We start from the raw sequence: 25,558 nt of genomic DNA, 5'->3' as shown, positions 1-25,558 counted from the left end.
CTCTCCTGTTCTTGTCTCCTAACATGCCCCCTCTCTCCTCCTCCATCTCTTCACTCTGCCTCTCTCCTGTTCTTGTCTCCTAACATGCCCCCCCTCTCTCCTGTTCTTGTCTCCTAACATGCCCCCTCTCTCCTGTTATTGTCTCCTAACATGCCCCCCCTCTCTCCTCCTCCATCTCTTCACTCTGCCTCTCTCCTGTTCTTGTCTCCTAACATGCCCCCCCCTCTCTCCTCCTCCATCTCTTCACTCTGCCTCTCTCCTGTTCTTGTCTCCTAACATGCCCCCCTCTCTCCTGTTCTTGTCTCCTAACATGCCCCCCTCTCTCCTGTTATTGTCTCCTAACATGCCCCCCTCTCTCCTCCTCCATCTCTTCACTCTGCCTCTCTCCTGTTCTTGTCTCCTAACATGCCCCCCCTCTCTCCTCCTCCATCTCTTCACTCTGCCTCTCTCCTGTTCTTGTCTCCTAACATGCCCCCCCTCTCTCCTCCCCCATCTCTTCACTCTTTGTCCCACTGTAGGACTTGGCTGCGGCAGAGAGGGCTCGTAAACAGGCCGAGACAGAGAGAGATGAGATGTCTGAGGATCTGGCCAGCAACTCTGGAAAGTGAGTGTGTAGGCTACTTTTAAAAGGTCCCCTAGACTGTGTCCCAAATGCCACCCTATAGGCCATTGGTCCGTGGTCTAAAGTAGTGCACTATAAAGGGAATAGGATGTAATATGGGACACAGGCCTCATCTCTTTTCCTTCATCTGTATTGATGTAGAACATCTGGACATGTGACAACATCCTCAGTACTGTAACACGTAACCCTTAACCCTTAACCCAAACCTAACCCTTAACCCTGAACCCAAACCTAACCTTTAACCCTTAACCCTTAACCCAAACCTAACCCCTAACCCAAACCTAACCATACCCTAAAACTAACCTAACCCTTAACCCAAACCTAACCCTTAACCCTTAACCCAAACCTAACCTTTAACCCTTAACCCTTAACCCAAACCTAACCTAACCCTTAACCCAAACCTAACCATACCCTAAAACTAACCTAAACCTAACCCTTAACCCTTAACCCAACCTAACCCTTAACGATTAACCCAAACCTAACCCTACCCTAAAACTAACCTTAACCCTTAACCCAAACCTAACGATACCCTAAAACTAACCTTAACCCAAACCTAACCATACCCTAAAACTAACCTAACCCTTGACCCAAACTTAACCATGCCCTAAAACTAACCTAACCCTTAACCCAAACCTAACCATACCCTAAAACTAACCTTAACCCTTAACCCAAACCTAACCATACCCTAAAACTAACCTAACCCTTGACCCAAACTTAACCATACCCTAAAACTAACCTTAACCCTTAACCCAAACCTAACCATACCCTAAAACTAACCTAACCCTTGACCCAAACTTAACCATACCCTAAAACTAACCTTAACCCAAACCTAACCATACCTAAACTAACCTAACCATATGCCTAAACCTAACCCTTAACCCAAACTAAACCCTTAAACCTAGCCCTTAACCCAAACCTAACCATACCCTAAAACTAACCTTAACCCAAACCTAACCATGCCCTAAAACTAACCTAACCCTTATGCCTAAACCTAACCCTTAACCCAAACATAACCCTTAACCCAAACTTAACCCTTAAACCTAACTCTTTAACCCAAACTTAACCCTTAAACCTAACCCTTAACCCAAACTTAACCCTTAAACCTAACCCTTAAACCTAACCCTTAACCTAAACGTAACCCTTAAACCTAACCCTTAACCCAAACCTAACCATGCCTAAAACTAACCTAACCCTTAACCTTAAACCTAACCCTTAACCCTTAACCCAAACCTAACCTTTAACCCTTAACCCTTAACCCAAACCTAACCATACCCTAAAACTTAACCTAAACCTGCCCTTAACCCTTAACCCAACCTAGCGCCTTAACCCCAGGCCTAACCCTACCTAAAACTAACCTTAACCCTTAACCCAAACCTAACGATGCCCTAAAACTAACCTTAACCTAAACCCTAACCATACCCTAAAACTAACCTAACCCTTGACCCAAACTTAACCATACCCTAAAACTAACCTAACCCAACCCAAACCTAACCATACCCTAAAACTAACCTAACCCTTAACCCAAACCTAACCATGCCCCTAAAACTAACCTAACCCTTATGCCTAAACCTAACCCTTAACCCAAACTAAACCCTTAAACCTAACCCTTAACCCAAACCTAACCATACCCTAAAACTAACCTTAACCCAAACCTGGCCCTGCCTAAAACTAACCTAACCCTACCCTAAAACTAACCTTAACCCTTAACCCTAAACCTAACCTTAACCCAAACTAAACCCTTAAACCTAACCCTTATCCCAAACTTAACCCTGCCCTAAAACTAACCTTTAACCCTTAACCCAAACTTAACCTGGAACCTAAACTTAACCCAAACTTAACCCTTAAACCTAACCCTGCCCTAAAACTAACCTTAACCATATGCCTAAACCTAACCTTAACCCAAACTAAACCCTTAAACCTAACCCTTAACCCAACTTAACCCTTAAACCTAACCCTTAATCCAAACTTAATTCTTAAACATTAACCTAACCCTTAACCCAAACTTAACCCTTAACCCAAACTTAACCCTAAAACCAAACTTAACCCTTAAACCTAAACCTAACCCTTAACGCAAACTTAACCCTTAAACCTAACCCTTAACCCAAACTTAACCATACCTAAAACTAACCTTAACCCTGATGCCTAGACCTAACTCTTAACCCAAACTTAACCCTTAAACCTAACCCTTAACCCAAACTTAACCATACCCTAAAACTAACCTTAACCCTAATGCCTAGACCTAACCCTTAACCCAAACTTAACCCTTAACCTCTTGCTCCTACCTGACACGCAGGCGTCCCATCTAGACATCTGGAAATGCAAATGCGCTACGCTAAATGCTAATAGCACTCGTTAAAACTCAAACGTTCATTAAAATACAGATGCAGGGTATTGAATTAAAGCTACACTCGTTGTGAATCCAGGCAACAAGTCAGATTTTTAAAATGCTTTTCGGTGAAAGCATGAGAAGCTATTATCTGATAGCATGTAACACCCCAAAAGACCCGCAGGGGACGTAAACAAAATAATTAGCATAGTCGGTGCTACACAAAACGCACAAATAAAATATAAAACATTCATTACCTTTGACCATCTTCTTTGTTGGCACTCTAGATGTCCCATAAACACTATTGGGTCTTTTTTCCGATTAAATCGGTCCATATAGATATCTAGATAGATGCCTAGATATCGATCTATGAAGACTGTGTGATCAACGAAAAATAGCGTTTTATAACGTAACGTCATTTTTGAAAATTAAAAAAGTTGACGATAAACTTTCACAAAACACTTGAAATACTTTTGTAATGCAACTTTATGTATTAGTAAACGTTAATAAGCGATCAAATTGATCACGAGGCGATGTATATTCTATAGCTGTACGTCTGGAAATAATGTCCGGGTAAATCTCAACCAAAATATCCGGTCGGAGACCTGAAGAAATGGGCTGTCTCTTGTTCGTTTGACCAAGAAACGAAGCCTAGGCAAATGACAAGACTGTTGACATCGTGTGGAAGCTGTAGGTATTCAACCTCGGCCCCATTTAATGTGGTTCACCTTTATCAATCGGTTGAAGTGGCGCATGGATATATTTTTCCATTTTCAGTGATCAGATTTTCCTGCACTTTTCGATGAAACGCACGTTCTGTTATAGTCACAGCCGTGATTTAACCAGTTTTATAAACATCTGAGTGTTTTCTATCCACACATACTAATCATATGCATATACTATATTCCTGGCATGAGTAGCAGGGTGCTGAAATGTTGCGCGATTTTTAACAGAATGTTCGAAAAAGTAGGGGGTAGGAGTAACAGGTTAAACCTAACCCTTAACCAAAAACTTAACCCTTAAACTTAACCCTTAACCCAAACTTAAGTCTTAAACCTCTTCCCTTAACCCAAACTTAACACTTAAACCTAAACCTTACCTTTAACTCATTAGTTTCTCCCATTCAATTCAGTGCAGACTATTGACATTTATACTGTCTCTGCTCATCTGCTCCTCTTCTTCTCCTCCTCCTCCTATCCTCCATCCTCCTCCTCTCCTCTTCCTCTCTCCTCCTCTTCTCAGGTCTATGATGTCCGATGAGAAGCGTCGTCTGGAGGCTAAGATCAGCCAGCTAGAGGAAGAGCTGGAGGAGGAGCAGGCCAACATGGAGAACCTCCACGACCGCCTCCGGAAGACACAGCAACAGGTAGGAGAGGGGGGGGAGTATACACTAGGTAGTGTGTAGGTGGGAGGGGAGTGTGCTTTAGGTAGGGTTTACGAGGAGGGGAGTATGCACTAGGTAGTGTGAAGGGAGGAGGAGCAGACCAAGAGACACTCAGTGACTTCCCTACCTCTTCCCTTTACTGTCTCCCTACCTCTTCCCTTTACTGTCTCCCTACCTCTTCCCTTTACTGTCTCCCTACCTCTTCCCTGTACTGTCTCCCTACCTCTTCCCTGTACTGTCTCCCTACCTCTTCCCTTTACTGTCTCCCGACCTCTTCCCTTTACTGTCTCCATACCTCTTCCCTTTACTGTCTCCCTACCTCTTCCCTTTACTGTCTCTCTTTACTGTCTCCATACCTCTTCCCTTTACTGTCTCCCTACCTCTTCCCTTTACTGTCTCCCTACCTCTTCCCTTTACTGTCTCCATACCTCTTCCCTATACTGTCTCCCTTTACTGTCTCCATACCTCTTCCCTTTACTGTCTCCCTACCTCTTACCTTTACTGTCTCCCTACCTCTTCCCTTTACTGTCTCCCGACCTCTTCTCTTTACTGTCTCCCTACCTCTTCCCTTTACTGTCTCCCGACCTCTTCTCTTTACTGTCTCCCTACCTCTTCCCTTTACTGTCTCCCTTTACTGTCTCCCTACCTCTTCCCTTTACTGTCTCCCGACCTCTTCCCTTTACTGTCTCCCGACCTCTTCCCTTTACTGTCTCCCGACCTCTTCTCTTTACTGTCTCCCTACCTCTTCCCTTTACTGTTTCCCGACCTCTTCTCTTTACTGTCTCCCTACCTCTTCCCTTTACTGTCTCCCTACCTCTTCCCTTTACTGTCTCCCTACCTCTTCCCTTTACTGTCTCCCGACCTCTTCTCTTTACTGTCTCCATACCTCTTCCCTTTACTGTCTCCCTACCTCTTCCCTTTACTGTCTCCCTACCTCTTCCCTTTACTGTCTCCCGACCTCTTCTCTTTACTGTCTCCATACCTCTTCCCTTTACTGTCTCCCTACCTCTTCCCTTTACTGTCTCCCTACCTCTTCCCTTTACTGTCTCCCTACCTCTTCCCTTTACTGTCTCCGTACCTCTTACCTTTACTGTCTCCCTACCTCTTACCTGTACTGTCTCCCTACCTCTTACCTGTACTGTCTCCCTACCTCTTACCTGTACTGTCTCCCTACCTCTTACCTTTACTGTCTCCCTACCTCTTCCCTGTACTGTCTCCCTACCTCTTCCCTGTACTGTCTCCCTACCTCTTCCCTGTACTGTCTCCCTACCTCTTCCCTGTACTGTCTCCCTACCTCTTCCCTGTACTGTCTCCCTACCTCTTACCTTTACTGTCTCCATACCTCTTCCCTATACTGTCTCCTTCCTCTTCCCTTTACTGTCTCCCTACCTCTTCCCTTTACTGTCTCCATACCTCTTCCCTTTACTGTCTCCCTACCTCTTCCCTTCACGGTCTCCCTTTACTGTCTCCCTACCTCTTCCCTTTACTGTCTCCGTACCTCTTACCTTTACTGTCTCCCTACCTCTTACCTTTACTGTCTCCCTACCTCTTACCTGTACTGTCTCCCTACCTCTTACCTTTACTGTCTCCCTACCTCTTCCCTGTACTGTCTCCCTACCTCTTCCCTGTACTGTCTCCCTACCTCTTCCCTGTACTGTCTCCCTACCTCTTCCCTGTACTGTCTCCCTTCCTCTTCCCTTTACTGTCTCCCTACCTCTTCCCTTTACTGTCTCCATACCTCTTCCCTTTACTGTCTCCCTTTACTGTCTCCTTACCTCTTCCCTTCACGGTCTCCCTTTACTGTCTCCCTACCTCTTCCCTTTACTGTCTCCGTACCTCTTCCCTTTACTGTCTCCATACCTCTTCCCTTTACTGTCTCCCTTTACTGTCTCCCTACCTCTTCCCTTCACGGTCTCCCTTTACTGTCTCCCTACCTCTTCCCTTTACTGTCTCCGTACCTCTTACCTTTACTGTCTCCCTACCTCTTACCTTTACTGTCTCCCTACCTCTTACCTGTACTGTCTCCCTACCTCTTCCCTATACTGTCTCCCTTTACTGTCTCCCTACCTCTTCCCTTTACTGTCTCCCTACCTCTTCCCTTTACTGTCTCCATACCTCTTCCCTATACTGTCTCCCTTCCTCTTCCCTTTACTGTCTCCATACCTCTTCCCTATACTGTCTCCCTTTACTGTCTCCCTACCTCTTCCCTTTACTGTCTCCCTACCTCTTCCCTTTACTGTCTCCATACCTCTTACCTTTACTGTCTCCCTACCTCTTCCCTTTACTGTCTCCTTACCTCTTCCCTATACTGTCTCCCTTTACTGTCTCCCTACCTCTTCCCTATACTGTCTCCCTTTACTGTCTCCATACCTCTTCCCTTTACTGTCTCCCTACCTCTTCCCTTTACTGTCTCCTTACCTCTTCCCTATACTGTCTCCCTTTACTGTCTCCCCACCTCTTCCCTATACTGTCTCCCTTTACTGTCTCCATACCTCTTCTCTTTACTGTCTCCCTACCTCTTCCCTTTACTGTCTCCCGACCTCTTCCCTTTACTGTCTCCCTACCTCTTCCCTTTACTGTCTCCCTACCTCTTCCCTATACTGTCTCCCTTTACTGTCTCCATACCTCTTCCCTTTACTGTCTCCCTACCTCTTCCCTTTACTGTCTCCCTACCTCTTCCCTTTACTGTCTCCCTACCTCTTCCCTATACTGTCTCCCTTTACTGTCTCCATACCTCTTCCCTTTACTGTCTCCATACCTCTTACCTTTACTGTCTCCCTACCTCTTCCCTTTACTGTCTCCCTACCTCTTCCCTATACTGTCTCCCTTTACTGTCTCCCTACCTCTTCCCTATACTGTCTCCCTTTACTGTCTCCATACTTCTTCCCTTTACTGTCTCCCTACCTCTTCCCTATACTGTCTCCCTTTACTGTCTCCATACCTCTTGCCTTTACTGTCTCCATACCTCTTCCCTTTACTGTCTCCCTACCTCTTCCCTTTACTGTCTCCCTACCTCTTCCCTTTGCTGTCTCCCTACCTCTTCCCTTTATTGTCAGACCAGAGGGCATCTCCTATCTCTTCCCCCTGGTCTTAACCTCTTCCTCCCATGACCCCCTCTCTAAAGTGATGATGTGTGCGTCTCTCTATCCCTTCCCCCTAGGTGGATCAGTTGAGCAGTGAGCTGCAGGTTGAGCGTAGTTCCTCCCAGAGCAGTGAGGGCGCCAGACAGCAGCTCGAGAGGCAGAACAAGGATCTGAAGATCAAGCTACAGGAGATGGAGGGTCAGGGGAGGTCAAAGTTCAAATCCTCCATCGCCGCCCTGGAGGCCAAACTACACCAGCTGGAGGAGCAGCTGGAGCTGGAGAACAGGTAAGGACAGGAGAGGGGGAGGAGAGGAAGGAGAGGGCTGGAGAACAGGTAAGGACAGGAGAGGAGGAGACAGGAACAGCTCAGGCTGGAGAACAGGTGGGGTCAGGAGAGGATGATGGGAAATGTAGTTCTTACTCACATGGTCATGATGAACTACATAAAGAACTTGATCTCAATGCAACAGGCAAGGTAGGTAAATATACACTCTCTGGACAGTTTATTAGGTACACCAAAAACGGATCCTTCCTACAGAAGGCCGCGTGGCCGTGGCTTGCTATATAAAAGAGGCAGACAGGCATCAAGGCATTCAGTTACTGTTCGATTGATCTTTAGAATGGGTAAAACCAGTGACCTAAGCGACTTCGAGCGAGGTGGAGGGGTCGAAGGAGAACGGCAACAATCGTGCAATCCAACAGACGGGACACAAACAGGCAAATACCGGCGCTGTACAACAGTGGTGTGCAGAACGGCATCTCACGAATGCACATCTCATCGATCTCTGTCACGGATGGGCTGTTGCAGCAGACGACCACACCGGGTTCCCCTCCCATCTGCTACAAACAGGAAGAAGCGGCTCCAGAGGACACGTGATCCACTACAATGGAGAAGTGGGAAAACATCGCCTGGAAAATGACAGCGAGTTCAGTTTACTTGAGTGGCCAGATCAGTCCCCAGGTCAGTCCCCAGACCAGTCCCCAGATCAGTCCCCAGATGAATCCCCAGACCAGTCCCCAGATGAATCCCCAGATCAGTCCCCAGATGTCCAGTCCCCAGATGAATCCCCAGACCAGTCCCCAGATGAATCCCCAGATCAGACCCCAGGTCAGTCACCAGATCAGTCCCCAGACCAGTCCCCAGATCAGTCCCCAGGTCAGTCCCCAGACCTCAACCCAATAGAATATCTTTGCGATGAGATGTAACTGACTGTTCCCAGTATGAGTGTACCGCCGTCCAATCTGCAGAAACGTTTTTCGACAACTTGTAGAATGCCCCGAAGAATTCAAGCTGTTCTGGAGGCAAAGGAAGGTCCAACCATGTACTTGTGTGATGTCAACATCCCTGTGAAACGTTTTTCGACACCTTGTAGAATGCCCCGAAGAATTCAAGCTGTTCTGGAAGCAAAGGAAGATGGGTATACCTAATAAACTGAAGGTGTACCTAATAAACTGGACCTGGTACTATGTGAGTGTACCTAATAAACTGTCCGGGTACTAGATTGGTGTACCTAATAAACTGGACCTGGTACTAGATGGGTGTACCTAATAAACTGGACATGGTACTAGATGGGTGTACATAATAAACTGGACCTGGTACTAGATGGGTGTACCTAATAAACTGGACCTGGTACTAAATAATAATAATAATAAACTGGACCTGGTACTAGATGGGTGTACGTTTTATCCAACTGGACCTGGTACTAGATGGGTGTACCTAATAAACTGGACCTGGTACTAGATGGGTGGTCCTAATAAACTGGACCTGGTACTAGATGCTCTACCAATAAACTGGACCTGCTAGATGGGTGTACCTAATAAACTGGACCTGGTACTAGATGGGTGTACCTAATAAACTGGACCTGGTACTAGAGTGTATAAACCTGGTACTAGATGGGTGTACCTAATGGAATGGTACTAGATGGGTGTACCTAATTACTGGACCTGGTACTAGATTGGTACCTTTAAACTGACCAGGTACAGATTGTTGGTACACTGGACCTGGTACTAATGGGGACTCCCTACCTAATAAATAAAATATCCGGTCAGTGTATAAACCCAATAGTAATCTGGTGATGGAATGGATGTGCAGTCATCATTACAGTTGGATGCATTGGTTCCTTTCTGACAATTCAGATTGTTGGTAGAGGACATCAATGGGACTCCCTGCCTAAAGAAAGGTTAAATAAAATATATATCAGCTGTAAAGTTCTGACTTGGTGTGTGTGTGTGTGTGTGTGTGTGTGTGTGTGTGTGTGTGTGTGTGTGTGTGTGTGTGTGTGTGTCCAGAGAGAGACAGACCAGCGCTAAAGCAACGCGTCAGAAAGAGAAGAAACTGAAGGATCTGACCATCCAGATGGAGGAAGACAGGAAACAGGCAGAGCAGTACAAGGACCAGGTAACACACACACACACACACATATATATATATATATATATATATATATATATATATATATATATATATATATATACAGTGCCTTGCGAAAGTATTCGGCCCCCTTGAACTTTGCGACCTTTTGCCACATTTCAGGCTTCAAACAGAAAGATATAAAACTGTATTTTTTTGTGAAGAATCAACAACAAGTGGGACACAATCATGAAGTGGAACGACATTTATTGGATATTTCAAACTTTTTAACAAATCAAAAACTGAAACATTGGGCGTGCAAAATTATTCAGCCCCTTAAGTTAATACTTTGTAGCGCCACCTTTTGCTGCGATTAAAGCTGCAAGTCGCTTGGGGTATGTCTCTATCAGTTTTGCACATCGAGAGACTGACATTTTTTCCCATTCCTCCTTGCAAAACAGCTCGAGCTCAGTGAGGTTGGATGGAGAGCATTTGTGAACAGCAGTTTTCAGTTCTTTCCACAGATTCTCGATTGGATTCAGGTCTGGACTTTGACTTGGCCATTCTAACACCTGGATATGTTTATTTTTGAACCATTCCATTGTAGATTTTGCTTTATGTTTTGGATCATTGTCTTGTTGGAAGACAAATCTCAGTCCCAGTCTCAGGTCTTTTGCAGACTCCATCAGGTTTTCTTCCAGAATGGTCCTTTATTTGGCTCCATCCATCTTCCCATCAATTTTAACCATCTTCCCTGTCCCTGCTGAAGAAAAGCAGGCTCAAACCATGATACTGCCACCACCATGTTTGACAGTGGGGATGGTGTGTTCAGGGTGATGAGCTGTGTTGCTTTTATGCCAAACATAACATTTTGCATTGTTGCCAAAAAGTTCAATTTTGGTTTTATCTGACCAGAGCACCTTCTTCCACATGTTTGGTGTGTCTCCCAGGTGGCTTGTGGCAAACTTTAAACAACACTTTTTATGGATATATTTAAGAAATGGCTTTCTTCTTGCCACTCTTCCATAAAGGCCAGATTTGTGCAATATACGACTGATTGTTGTCCTATGGACAGAGTCTCCCACCTCAGCTGTAGATCTCTGCAGTTCATCCAGAGTGATCATGGGCCTCTTGGCTGCATTTCTGATCAGTCTTCTCCTTGTATGAGCTGAAAGTTTAGAGGGACGGCCAGGTCTTGGTAGATTTGCAGTGGTCTGATACTCCTTCCATTTCAATATTATCGCTTGCACAGTGCTCCTTGGGATGTTTAAAGCTTGGGAAATCTTTTTGTATCCAAATCCGGCTTTAAACTTCTTCACAACAGTATCTCGGACCTGCCTGGTGTGTTCCTTGTTCTTCATGATGCTCTCTGCACTTTTAACGGACCTCTGAGACTTTCACAGTGCAGGTGCATTTATACGGAGACTTGATTACACACAGGTGGATTGTATTTATCATCATTAGTCATTTAGGTCAACATTGGATCATTCAGAGATCCTCACTGAACTTCTGGAGAGAGTTTGCTGCACTGAAAGTAAAGGGGCTGAATAATTTTGCACGCCCAATTTTTCAGTTTTTGATTTGTTAAAAAAGTTTGAAATATCCAATAAATGTCGTTCCACTTCATGATTGTATCCCACTTGTTGTTGATTCTTCACAAAAAAATACAGTTTTATATCTTTATGTTTGAAGCCTGAAATGTGGCAAAAGGTCGCAAAGTTCAAGGGGGCCGAATACTTTCGCAAGGCACTGTATATACACACACACATTCCAACACATATCCTTCAATTTTAAAACATATTTTTGAGTTTGCTTTTTGGCTTCCTTCCCTCGTGTGTGTGTGTGTGTGTGTGTGTGTGTGTGTGTGTGTGTGTGTGTGTGTGTGTGTGTGTGTGTGTGTGTGTGTGTGTGTGTGTGTGTGTGTGTGTGTGTGTGTGTGTGTGTGTGTGTGTGTGTGTGTGTGTGTGTGTGTGTGTGTGTGTGTGTGTGTGTGTGTGTGACTAGGCGGAGAAGGCTAACGTGCGTGTGAAGCAGCTGAAGCGTCAGCTGGAGGAGGCGGAGGAGGAGTCTCAACGGGTTGCCGCGGGACGCAGGAAGTTACAGAGAGAACTGGACGAAGCCTCCGAGGCCAACGACGCCATCAGCAGGGAGGTGTCGGCCCTAAAGAGCAAACTCAGGTACACACAGGTTATTCCGCCTGGCTAAATACAACACTATGCAGACATCACACTGAAGTCCACCTCGAGATGATGTTTTTACACCAGGTAGGTGCTGTGAAGTTGTTTTACAGGGTTACAGCCATAGTAGAAATGCAGCTCGTTCAATTTGAAGTGATTGTGTTAGCGGTGTTGTTAGCTAGCTCCTCTGAACAACAGTGTCCTGATGAGAGAGCACATGTTCTATGCCAGGTGAATTCCTGTCTCATTAGCTCGTTGTTATGGATGTATACAAATAAATGTAAACATCTTAAAACAAATGCAGCTACTGTTGCTGTTAATCTGTTGCTGTTAATCTGGCTGCACAGTTGGACGTGACTGTAACATGCTGACGAGACCGGGCGCGCACGTGCGCTATCGTGTGCATGTTTTTTTGTTTTGTCTATCCACACCTGACGTGGCCAGGACACGCAGGTTGAAATATCAAAACACACTCTGAACCAACTACATTCATTTGGAGACAGGTCGAAACGCATGAAACATTCATTGGCAATTTAGCTAGCTTGTTGTTGCGAGCTAATTTGTCCTGGGATATAAACATTGGGTTGTTATTTTACCTGAAATGTACAAGGTCCTCTACTCTGACTATTAAGCCACAGATAAAAGGGTAAACCGAGTTCGTTTCTAGCCAGAATCTCTCCTCCTTCCGTCTTCTTCTTCTTCTGGACTTTATATGGTGGTTGGCAACCAACTTTAAGGTGCATTACCACCACCAACTGGACTGGAGTGTGGACCTCAGGTTCATCTTTCAATCACCCACGTGGGTATATGCTGCTAAAAACCAATGAGGAGATGGGAGAGGCGGGACTTGCAGCGCTTTAAGCGTCAAAAATAGAACCAAGTTCTATTAGTGCCTGGCTATGCAGACGCTAGTTGACGCTACGCAGATGCTAGTTGACGCTACGCAGACTCCAGTTGACACCAAGCAGACGCTAGTTGACGCTACGCAGACGCTAGTTGGCGCTACGCAGACGCTAGTTGACACCAAGCAGACGCTAGTTGACGCTACACAGACGCTAGTTGACACTACGCAGACGCTAGTTGACACCAAGCAGACGCTAGTTGACGCTACACAGACGCTAGTTGACACTACGCAGACGCTAGTTGGCACTACGCAGACGCTAGTTGGCGCTACGCAGACGCTAGTTGACGCTACGCAGACGCTAGTTGATGCTACGCAGACGCTAGTTGGCACTACGCAGACGCTAGTTGACACCAAGCAGACGCTAGTTGACGCTACACAGACGCTAGTTGGTGCTACGCAGACGCTAGTTGATGCTACGCAGACGCTAGTTGACGCTACGCAGACTCTAGTTGGCGCTACGCAGACTCTAGTTGACGCTACGCAGACGCTAGTTGACGCTACGCAGACTCTAGTTGACACCAAGCAGACGCTAGTTGACGCTACGCAGACGCTAGTTGGCGCTACGCAGACGCTAGTTGACACCAAGCAGACGCTAGTTGACGCTACACAGACGCTAGTTGACGCTACACAGACGCTAGTTGACGCTACGCAGACGCTAGTTGACACCAAGCAGACGCTAGTTGACGCTACGCAGACTCTAGTTGACGCTACGCAGACGCTAGTTGACGCTACGCAGACTCTAGTTGACGCTACGCAGACTCTAGTTGACGCTACGCAGACGCTAGTTGGCACTACGCAGACGCTAGTTGGCACTACGCAGACGCTAGTTGACACCAAGCAGACGCTAGTTGACGCTACGCAGACGCTAGTTGACACCAAGCAGACGCTAGTTGACGCTACGCAGACGCTAGTTGGTGCTATGCAGACGCTAGTTGACACCAAGCAGACGCTAGTTGACGCTACACAGACGCTAGTTGGTGCTACGCAGACGCTAGTTGGTGCTACGCAGACGCTAGTTGATGCTAGTTGACGCTACGCAGACGCTAGTTGATGCTAGTTGACGCTAGTTGATGCTAGTTGACGCTACGCAGACACTAGTCGACACTACACAGACGCTAGTTGGTGCTACGCAGACGCTAGTTGATGCTAGTTGACACTACACAGACGCTAGTTGGCGCTACGCAGACGCTAGTTGATGCTAGTTGACACTACGCAGACGCTAGTTGGCGCTACGCAGACGCTAGTCGACACTACGCAGACGCTAGTTGATGCTAGTTGACGCTGGTTGACACTACGCAGATGCTAGTTGGCGCTACACAGATGCTAGTTGACGCTACGCAGACTCTAGTTGACACTACGTAGACGCTAGTTGGCACTACGCAGACGCTAGTTGACGCTCGCAAGCAGTTTGGATTAAATGATTGAATAACATGTATGTGTACATTTAATTTGCAACGCTCGTGGCACACGACACAAGCGGTGGGTTCAACGTGTAAGTTAGCAGTAGTTAGCTAGCTAGCAAGGGATAAGAACGTTGTCAATTAAATACAACACACTACACCTGACCTGTATATAGTAGACAATATAACACTACACCTGGCCTGTATATAGTAGACAATATAACACTACACCTGGCCTGTATATAGTAGACAATACAACACTACACGTGGCCTGTATATAGTAGACAATACAACACTACACCTGGCCTGTATATAGTAGACAATATAACACTACACCTGGCCTGTATATAGTAGACAATATAACACTGCACCTGACTGAAGACCAGACAAAACAAGACCTGGCCTTATATGTTGATGTTCTTTCACTTCCCTTCTGTCTCTGACACAATTCAAACACCTGGCCTTTAGATATTAACTTGACAATACAACACTACACCTGGCCTGTAGTCATCTTTAGACAATACAACACTACACCTGGCCTGTATCATTACAATGAACACTACACCTGGCCTGTATCTAGTAGACAATACAACACTACACCTGGCCTGTATATAGTCAATACAACACTACACCTGGCCTGTATATAGTGACAATAAACTCTTCCTCACTGAAATCTTCAGCCAAAACAAGATTCCGTTTATGATGTTGATGATCTTTCTCTTCCTCTTCTTCCTGAAACTCTTCAAACCTGTCCTTTAATATTAACTTCCTCAAACTCTTCTGCTCAAACATCTTTACTCAAATCAACTTAATACTCTTACTCAAAACTCTTCCTCAAAATCTTCCTCAAACTCTTCCTCAAATTCTTCCTCAAACTCTTCCTCAAACTCTTCCTTAAAGCCTTCCTCAAACTCTTCCTCAAATTCTTCCTTAAAGCCTTCCTCAAACTCTTCCTCAAATTCTTCCTTAAATCCTTCCTCAAACTCTTCCTCAAATTCTTCCTTAAACTCTTCCTCAAAATCTACCTTAAATTCTTCCTCAAACTCTTCCTCAATCTCTTCCTCAACTTAAACTCCTCAGCCTTTTGCTAACCCTTGGTCTCTCATTCATCCTCTGTCTTCACCTCTAACCCCTCCTCTTCTATAGCAGCCTTTTCTTCCAGTTCTTCTTCCAACAGTGTTTAAGGTCTAACCATCCAGACACATATGTTTCTTACATGGCTCTGGAAACCAACTATACCTCTAACTTAACTCATTTCCTCTCTGTCTGGTTCTGGCATCTCTTCTTCTTCCCTCTCCAAATTCTAACTTTTTCTTCTCTTCCTCCAATACGGCCTTCTATTCTGCCTCTTCCCTCTGCCTCTAATTCCATTATTTCCCGACATTCCCGTCCTTCCCAGGCGAGGAGGAGGGGAGTCATCTTTCAGCAGCAGTCCTCGTCGCGTGGGGAGCATTGGGAATGTCAGCCTCAGTCGGACCGGGAGCCGGAGGAGCAGAGCTGGGGATAATGAAGGGAATGGTGGGAATTCTGAGAACACAAACAACGTTCCAGAAGAGGACGAGCCTCTGTTCTTGTCCACCCCGCCTCCAGAGGACATCAGCGGAACCCTGACGGAAGAGTAGAGGGACAAAGTCTCACCCCTCCTTTTAAACACGATCCTTCCTTCTTCCTGTCCTTCCCTGACTTCCCTCAATACATCTTTCCATTTCCTGTCTTTTATCCCTCCCTCGTTCCCTCTCCTTCCATTCTTCCTTTTATCTTTCCCTGTCTCCACTCCTCCCTCATTCTCTCTCTTCCATTCCTCCTTTTAATCTTTCCCTCCTTCCACTTCTCCCTTCTTCCCTCCCCTTCCTCCTTCCTTTTCTGCTCCTTCTTCCCTCCCCTCCCTTCCCTTCCTCCTTTTTCTCTTCCCTTCCTCCCTCCCCTTCCCTTCCTCCTTTTTCTCCTCCCTTCTTCCCTCCCCTTCCTCCTTTTTCTCCTCCCTTCCTCCCCTCCCCTTCCCTTCCTCCTTTTCTCCCTCCCTTCTTCCCTCCCCTTCCCTTCCTCCTTTTTCTCCTCCCTCCTTCCTCCCTCCCCTTCCCTTCCTCCTTTTTCTCCTCCCTCCCTTCCTCCCTCCCCTTCCCTCCTTTTTCTCCTCCCTTCTTCCCTCCCCTTCCCTTCCTTTTCTCCTCCCTTCTTCCCTCCCCTTCCCTTCCTCCTTTTCTCCCCCCTTCTTCCCTCCCCTTCCCTTCCTTTTCTCCTCCCTTCTTCCCTCCCCTTCCCTTCCTTTTCTCCTCCCTTCTTCCCTCCCCTTCCCTTCCTTTTTCTCCTCCCTTCTTCCCTCCCCTTCCCTTCCTCCCTTCTTCCCTCCCATTCCCTTCCTCCTTTTTCTCCTCCCTTCTTCCCTCCCCTTCCCTTCTTCCCTTCCCTTCCTCCTTTTTCTCCTCCCCTTCCCTTCCTCCTTTTTCTCCTCCCCTTCCCTTCCTCCTTTTTCTCCTCCCTTCTTCCCTCCCCTTCCCTTCCTCCTTTTTCTCCTCCCTTCTTCCCTCCCCTTCCCTTCCTCCTTTTTCTCCTCCCTTCTTCCCTCCCCTTCCTCATTTTTCTCCTCCCTTCTTCCCTCCCCTTCCTCCTTTTTCTCCTCCCTTCTTCCCTCCCCTTCCTCCTTTTTCTCCTCCCTTCTTCCCTCCCCTTCCTCCTTTTTCTCCTCCCTTCTTCCCTCCCCTTCCTCCTTTTTCTCCTCCCTTCTTCCCTCCCCTTCCCTTCCTCCTTTTTCTCTTCCCTTCTTCCTTCCCCTTCCCTTCCTCCCTTTTCTCCTCCCTTCTTCCTTCCCCTTCCCTTCCTCCCTTTTCTCCTCCCTTCTTCCCTCCCCTTCCCTTCCTCTTTTTTCTCCTCCCTTCTTCCCTCCCCTTCCCTTCCTTTGCTCCTCCCTTCTTCTCTCCCCCTCCCTTCCTTCCATCCCGACTAAAGTTCTTATACCCCGCCCCCTTTTTATGCCTCACCTGTCTGTGACAATAGCTTTGATTGTGTCACCAAAATGTCACAAAGTACAGTGTGAGCTGTTTTAAACTGAAGTTATAGCTTATTGCAAATGTTATAATATATATCTGAAGTTATAGCTTAAAGATGGTTTTTCTCTCTACTTTTATTTAGTGGATTATATTTTCAAGCAGTTAAACTAATTCTTTAATCTGGGTATTTAATGTGAATTGAGTTGATATAGAGTAAACCCAGGGACAATACTGTCTAAAGATAGATTTAATCAGATAGGCTGTGTGCTGGGTCTTTGTTTTTCATTCATGATGAGTTCCTTACTGACACACACACACACACACACACACACACACACACACACACACACACACACACACACACACTACAGCCCTACTGCTATGATCTACGTTGATTTTAGGTTCACATCAAATTATATTCCACAATCATACTAGCCTCATCCCAGATCTGTTTGCGCCATCATGTCAACTCATGACTGGTACCCAGGCTACAATCCTACAGGACACAGACAGACTGGTGCCCAGGCTACAATCCTACAGGACACAGACAGACTGGTACCCAGGCTACAATCCTACAGGACACAGACAGACTGGTGCCCAGGCTACAATCCTACAGGACACAGACAGACTGGTACCCAGGCTACAATCCTACAGGACACAGACAGACTGGTACCCAGGCTACAATCCTACAGGACAGACAGACAGACTGGTTCCCAGGCTACAATCCTACAGGACAGACAGACAGACTGGTTCCCAGGCTACAATCCTACGGGACACAGACAGACTGGTTCCCAGGCTACAATCCTACGGGACACAGACAGACTGGTACCCAGGCTACAATCCTACAGGACACAGACAGACTGGTACCCAGGCTACAATCCTACAGGACACAGACAGACTGGTACCCAGGCTACAATCCTACAGGACACAGACAGACTGGTACCCAGGCTACAATTCTACAGGACACAGACAGACTGGTACCCAGGCTACAATCCTACAGGACACAGACAGACTGGTACCCAGGCTACAATCCTACAGGACACAGACAGACTGGTGCCCAGGCTACAATTCTACAGGACACAGACAGACTGGTACCCAGGCTACAATCCTACAGGACACAGACAGACTGGTACCCAGGCTACAATCCTACAGGACACAGACAGACTGGTACCCAGGCTACAATCCTACAGGACACAGACAGACTGGTACCCAGGCTACAATCCTACAGGACACAGACAGACTGGTGCCCAGGCTACAATCCTACAGGACACAGACAGACTGGTACCCAGGCTACAATCCTACAGGACACAGACAGACTGGTACCCAGGCTACAATCCTACAGGACACAGACAGACTGGTACCCAGGCTACAATCCTACAGGACACAGACAGACTGGTGCCCAGGCTACAATCCTACAGGACACAGACAGACTGGTACCCAGGCTACAATCCTACAGGACACAGACAGACTGGTGCCCAGGCTACAATCCTACAGGACACAGACAGACTGGTGCCCAGGCTACAATCCTACAGGACAAGACAGACTGGTACCCAGGCTACAATCCTACAGGACACAGACAGACTGGTGCCCAGGCTACAATCCTACAGGACACAGACAGACTGATGCCCAGGCTACAATCCTACAGGACAAAGACAGACTGGTACCCAGGCTACAATCCTACAGGACACAGACAGACTGGTACCCAGGCTACAATCCTACAGGACACAGACAGACTGGTACCCAGGCTACAATCCTACAGGACACAGACAGACTGGTACCCAGGCTACAATCCTACAGGACACAGACAGACTGGTGCCCAGGCTACAATCCTACAGGACACAGACAGACTGGTACCCAGGCTACAATCCTACAGGACACAGACAGACTGGTGCCCAGGCTACAATCCTACAGGACACAGACAGACTGGTGCCCAGGCTACAATCCTACAGGACACAGACAGACTGGTACCCAGGCTACAATCCTACAGGACACAGACAGACTGGTACCCAGGCTACAATCCTACAGGACACAGACAGACTGGTACCCAGGCTACAATTCTACAGGACACAGACAGACTGGTACCCAGGCTACAATCCTACAGGACACAGACAGACTGGTACCCAGGCTACAATCCTACAGGACACAGACAGACTGGTACCCAGGCTACAATAGTTTACATGGCTTTCAGTACCATTCAGTGTCAAGGGTTATTTGGTTGAATTGTTTGTGAAAACACCTAAATATATATTTTAAATGCTATAAACTATTTTCAAATCACCACAATCGTGTGTTCTTGTCTGTGGATTTTGTTCAACAGCAACAAAAAAAGACATCTCTTTCACCAAGTCAGTTTTATTGAGGACAGTTGGGTCAGAGACACATTTAACCCAACATGACTTATTAGATACAGGAAGAGGCATCCCAGGATGAAACACATATTTCATGGGGAAAACTAAATGTGTACATTTTAGTACAGAAGCTTGTGAGTGGCTACACAAAGCAACAACATGACATCTCATTGGGTGTCCCATCTCTGTGACTTCCTGATTCACAGAAACAAGACACACCCCACTCCACACTGAGTTAGAAATGTTTCAAATGATATTGCTTCATACGTTCTACCCCCTGAGCAACAAGCAGTAACAGTCACACGTAGGTATCCACTCCCATTATAAACACAACATTCTATTTTCTTACATCCTATATTATTACTAGTACCATATAGGGAAAAAGTTAGAACCCAAAGCAAGTGACTCAACCCTTACATGTATTTTGTAACATAAAACATGTTTCCTTGAAGTAATCATGTGTCATCCCTCATCACAGAACAAGGTTACTTTCAGGGTTGGGCTCAGTTCCATTTCAATTCAGTCATTATTTCATGGTTGGGCTCAGTTCCATTTCAATTCAGTCATTCTTTCAGGGTTGGGCTCAGTTCCATTTCAATTCAGTCCTTATTTCATGGTTGGGCTCAGTTCCATTTCAATTCAGTCATTATTTCATGGTTGGGCTCAGTTCCATTTCAATTCAGTCATTATTTCATGGTCGGGCTCAGTTCCATTTCAATTCAGTCATTATTTCATGGTTGGGCTCAGTTCCATTTCAATTCAGTCATTATTTCAGGGTTGGGCTCAGTTCCATTTCAATTCAGTCATTCTTTCATGGTCGGGCTCAGTTCCATTTCAATTCAGTCATTATTTCATGGTTGGGCTCAGTTCCATTTCAATTCAGTCATTATTTCAGGGTTGGGCTCAGTTCCATTTCAATTCAGTCATTCTTTCAGGGTTTCCATTTCAATTCAGTCATTATTTCATGGCTCAGTTCCATTTCAATTCAGTCATTATTTCAGGGTTGGGCTCAGTTCCATTTCAATTCAGTCATTATTTCATGGTTGGGCTCAGTTCCATTTCAATTCAGTCATTCTTTCAGGGTTGGGCTCAGTTCCATTTCAATTCAGTCATTATTTCATGGTCGGGCTCAGTTCCATTTCAATTCAGTCATTATTTCATGGTTGGGCTCAGTTCCATTTCAGTCATTCTTTCATGGTTGGGCTCAGTTCCATTTCAATTCAGTCAATCCTGGAAATAAACGGACGTTCCAATTGTCTCTCCATTAAAAAAAGTGTATTTCAGTTTACTTCCTAAATTGAAACAGAATTGGTAACTTTTTATACTCCTGGATGGCAAAAGTACTGAGCTGAACTGAGCAGCCAACTGATATTATTCATCTCTTCCACTTAGCACCTAGCTCTGGGCACTTGGTAAATCTGTAAGGATTGGATAGGTATAAACATGGTGAATACTTCACCTAGTCTCATCAGAGGACAAGGTGGAGGTGCTATTTACCATGTTGCGTTGCTACTCCAGTCTATCCAACACTTTCAGATCTACTACATTTGCCTAGGACCTAGAGAGGAGGGTAGTTGGGGCTAAATGTTAGTTTGTTTGGCGTTGACGCTATAGCATTGGCTAGAACTGAATGGGCTGAGGTGTATTACCGGTACCTGAGCAGTAGAAAGAGACATCTTTAATAAGATCAGACCACACTGAGGTCCCAGCTACACAGAGACATCTTTAATAAGGTCAGACCACACTGAGGTCCCAGCTACACAGAGACATCTTTAATAAGGTCAGACCACACTGAGGTCCCAGCTACACAGAGACATCTTTAATAAGGTCAGACCACACTGAGGTCCCAGCTACACAGAGACATCTTTAATAAGGTCAGACCACACTGAGGTCCCAGCTACACAGAGACATCTTTAATAAGGTCATACCACACTGAGGTCCCAGCTACACAGAGACATCTTTAATAAGGTCAGACCACACTGAGGTCCCAGCTACACAGAGACATCTTTAATAAGGTCATACCACACTGAGGTCCCAGCTACACAGAGACATCTTTAATAAGGTCAGACCACACTGAGGTCCCAGCTACACAGAGACATCTTTAATAAGATCAGACCACACTGAGGTCCCAGCTACACAGAGACATCTTTAATAAGGTCAGACCACACTGAGGTCCCAGCTACACATAGACATCTTTAATAAGGTCAGACCACACTGAGGTCCCAGCTACACAGAGACATCTTTAAAAAGGTCAGACCACACTGAGGTCCCAGCTACAGAGACCTCTTTAATAAGGTCAGACCACACTGAGGTCCCAGCTACACAGAGACATCTTTAATAAGATCAGACCACACTGAGGTCCCAGCTACACAGAGACATCTTTAATAAGGTCAGACCACACTGAGGTCCCAGCTACACAAGAGACATCTTTAATAAGGTCAGACCACACTGAGACATCTTTAATAAGGTCAGACCACACTGAGGTCCCAGCTACACAGAGACATCTTTAATAAGGTCAGACCACACTGAGGTCCCAGCTACACAGAGACATCTTTAATAAGGTCAGACCACACTGAGGTCCCAGCTACACAAGAGACATCTTTAATAAGGTCAGACCACACTGAGGTCCCAGCTACACAAGAGACATCTTTAATAAGGTCAGACCACACTGAGACATCTTTAATAAGGTCAGACCACACTGTGGTCTCAGAGTAAGGCACAAAGCTTCACCCAACAGGATATAAGCGACAATATCATCAATATAGGTGTGACAGTATTTGAGTGCGTCCATAAATGGCACCCTATTCCCTATATAGCATCCTACTTTTGACTGGCTCCTATGACTGAGTAGTATGCCCTTACTTCTAACTGGGGGGAAAAAGTAGGGCCCTATATAGGGAATGTGTTGATATTTAAGCCCCAAGCCTGTCATCACAGAACGAACCAACAAATACCCAAAACATAGGGGTGAGAATGATCAACCAGGTATTCAAACCCACATACCCAGGCCATTGAGCGCCTTCAGAGACTGTGTTAGCCCGCTGAGTTAAAGCCAAGGCATTACCATTGGGTGCTAACGCGAGTCTTCAGATCTCAGGCCAAGTTATTCACCATGCAAGCATAGTAACCCCAGTGGTTCACAACCAGTGGTACTAGAACCCTTGGGGGTAATTGGCCAATCCACGGGGGCTACTTGAGACTCCTGAGACCACAGGCTTACTGGTCAAAGACTCCTGAGACCACAGGCTTACTGGTCAGAGACTCATGAGACCACAGGCTTACTGGTCAAAGACTCATGAGACCACAGGCTTACTGGTCAAAGACTCCTGAGACCACAGGCTTACTGGTCAAAGACTCCTGAGACCACAGGCTTACTGGTCAAAGACTCCTGAGACCACAGGCTTACTGGTCAAAGACTCATGAGACCACAGGTTTACTGGTCAAAGACTCCTGAGACCACAGGTTTACTGGTCAGAGACTCATGAGACCACAGGCTTACTGGTCAGAGACTCATGAGACCACAGGCTTACTGGTCAGAGACTCCTGAGACCACAGGCTTACTGGTCAGAGACTCATGAGACCACAGGCTTACTGGTCAGAGACTCATGAGACCACAGGCTTACTGGTCAGAGACTCATGAGACCACAGGCTTACTGGTCAGAGACTCATGAGACCACAGGCTTACTGGTCAAAGACTCATGAGACCACAGGCTTACTGGTCAAAGACTCATGAGACCACAGGCTTACTGGTCAGAGACTCCTGAGACCACAGGCTTACTGGTCAAAGACTCATGAGACCACAGGCTTACTGGTCAGAGACTCCTGAGACCACAGGCTTACTGGTCAGAGACTCATGAGACCACAGGCTTACTGGTCAGAGACTCCTGAGACCACAGGCTTACTGGTCAGAGACTCCTGAGACCACAGGCTTACTGGTCAGAGACTCATGAGACCACAGGCTTACTGGTCAGAGACTCATGAGACCACAGGCTTACTGGTCAGAGACTCATGAGACCACAGGCTTACTGGTCAGAGACTCATGAGACCACAGGCTTACTGGTCAGAGACTCATGAGACCACAGGCTTACTGGTCAGAGACTCATGAGACCACAGGCTTACTGGTCAAAGACTCATGAGACCACAGGCTTACTGGTCAAAGACTCATGAGACCACAGGCTTACTGGTCAAAGACTCATGAGACCACAGGCTTACTGGTCAGAGACTCATGAGACCACAGGCTTACTGGTCAGAGACTCATGAGACCACAGGCTTACTGGTCAAAGACTCATGAGACCACAGGCTTACTGGTCAAAGACTCATGAGACCACAGGCTTACTGGTCAAAGACTCATGAGACCACAGGCTTACTGGTCAGAGACTCATGAGACCACAGGCTTACTGGTCAGAGACTCATGAGACCACAGGCTTACTGGTCAGAGACTCATGAGACCACAGGCTTACTGGTCAGAGACTCATGAGACCACAGGCTTACTGGTCAAAGACTCATGAGACCACAGGCTTACGGGTCAGAGACTCATGAGACCACAGGCTTACGGGTCAAAGACTCATGAGACCACAGGCTTACTGGTCAGAGACTCATGAGACCACAGGCTTACTGGTCAGAGACTCATGAGACCACAGGCTTACTGGTCAGAGACTCATGAGACCACAGGCTTACTGGTCAGAGACTCATGAGACCACAGGCTTACTGGTCAGAGACTCATGAGACCACAGGCTTACTGGTCAAAGACTCATGAGACCACAGGCTTACTGGTCAAAGACTCATGAGACCACAGGCTTACGGGTCAAAGACTCATGAGACCACAGGTTTACGGGTCAAAGACTCCTGAGACCACAGGCTTACTGGTCAAAGACTCCTGAGACCACAGGCTTACTGGTCAAAGACTCATGAGACCACAGGCTTACTGGTCAAAGACTCATGAGACCACAGGCTTACTGGTCAGAGACTCATGAGACCACAGGCTTACTGGTCAGAGACTCATGAGACCACAGGCTTACTGGTCAGAGACTCCTGAGACCACAGGCTTACTGGTCAGAGACTCATGAGACCACAGGCTTACTGGTCAGAGACTCATGAGACCACAGGCTTACTGGTCAGAGACTCATGAGACCACAGGCTTACTGGTCAAAGACTCATGAGACCACAGGCTTACTGGTCAGAGACTCATGAGACCACAGGCTTACTGGTCAAAGACTCATGAGACCACAGGCTTACTGGTCAGAGACTCATGAGACCACAGGCTTACTGGTCAAAGACTCATGAGACCACAGGCTTACTGGTCAGAGACTCATGAGACCACAGGCTTACTGGTCAGAGACTCATGAGACCACAGGCTTACTGGTCAGAGACTCATGAGACCACAGGCTTACTGGTCAGAGACTCATGAGACCACAGGCTTACTGGTCAGAGACTCATGAGACCACAGGCTTACTGGTCAGAGACTCATGAGACCACAGGCTTACTGGTCAGAGACTCATGAGACCACAGGCTTACTGGTCAGAGACTCATGAGACCACAGGCTTACTGGTCAGAGACTCATGAGACCACAGGCTTACTGGTCAGAGACTCATGAGACCACAGGCTTACTGGTCACTCATGAGACCACAGGCTTACTGGTCAGAGACTCAAGACCACAGGCTTACTGGTCAGAGACTCATGAGACCACAGGCTTACTGGTCAGAGACTCATGAGACCACAGGCTTACTGGTCAAGACTCATGAGACCACAGGCTTACTGGTCAGAGACTCATGAGACCACAGGCTTACTGGTCAGAGACTCATGAGACCACAGGCTTACTGGTCAAAGACTCATGAGACCACAGGCTTACTGGTCAGAGACTCATGAGGGGGTAGAGGGCAGAGCATGGAGTACATTACTTGGTGGTGAACCACTGGTTTATCCGAGCCAAATAACCTCTGTTACACTTGTGCCACCATATACAATATGTTAAACACTC

General features: G+C 46.6%; 1 protein-coding gene across 1 annotated transcript; it reads left to right on the top strand.

Annotated features, from left to right (window-relative positions):
- Nucleotides 1–518: 518 nt before the first annotated feature.
- Nucleotides 519–15,868, top strand: LOC124027062 (myosin heavy chain, embryonic smooth muscle isoform-like; the record flags this gene model as incomplete). The annotated part of the gene is made up of 6 exons (XM_046339614.1): nt 519–604; nt 4,191–4,314; nt 7,493–7,701; nt 9,705–9,813; nt 11,770–11,942; nt 15,646–15,868. Coding segments are annotated over 6 exons (924 nt in total), but the record flags the coding sequence as incomplete, so codon positions are not given.
- Nucleotides 15,869–25,558: the final 9,690 nt, after the last annotated feature.

The sequence above is a fragment of the Oncorhynchus gorbuscha genome, unplaced genomic scaffold (assembly GCF_021184085.1).
Source record: "Oncorhynchus gorbuscha isolate QuinsamMale2020 ecotype Even-year unplaced genomic scaffold, OgorEven_v1.0 Un_scaffold_2916, whole genome shotgun sequence".
NCBI lineage: Eukaryota > Metazoa > Chordata > Actinopteri > Salmoniformes > Salmonidae > Oncorhynchus > Oncorhynchus gorbuscha.
Note: the sequence above shows the minus strand (reverse complement) of the source record. Positions and strands in the feature narration are given on the sequence as shown.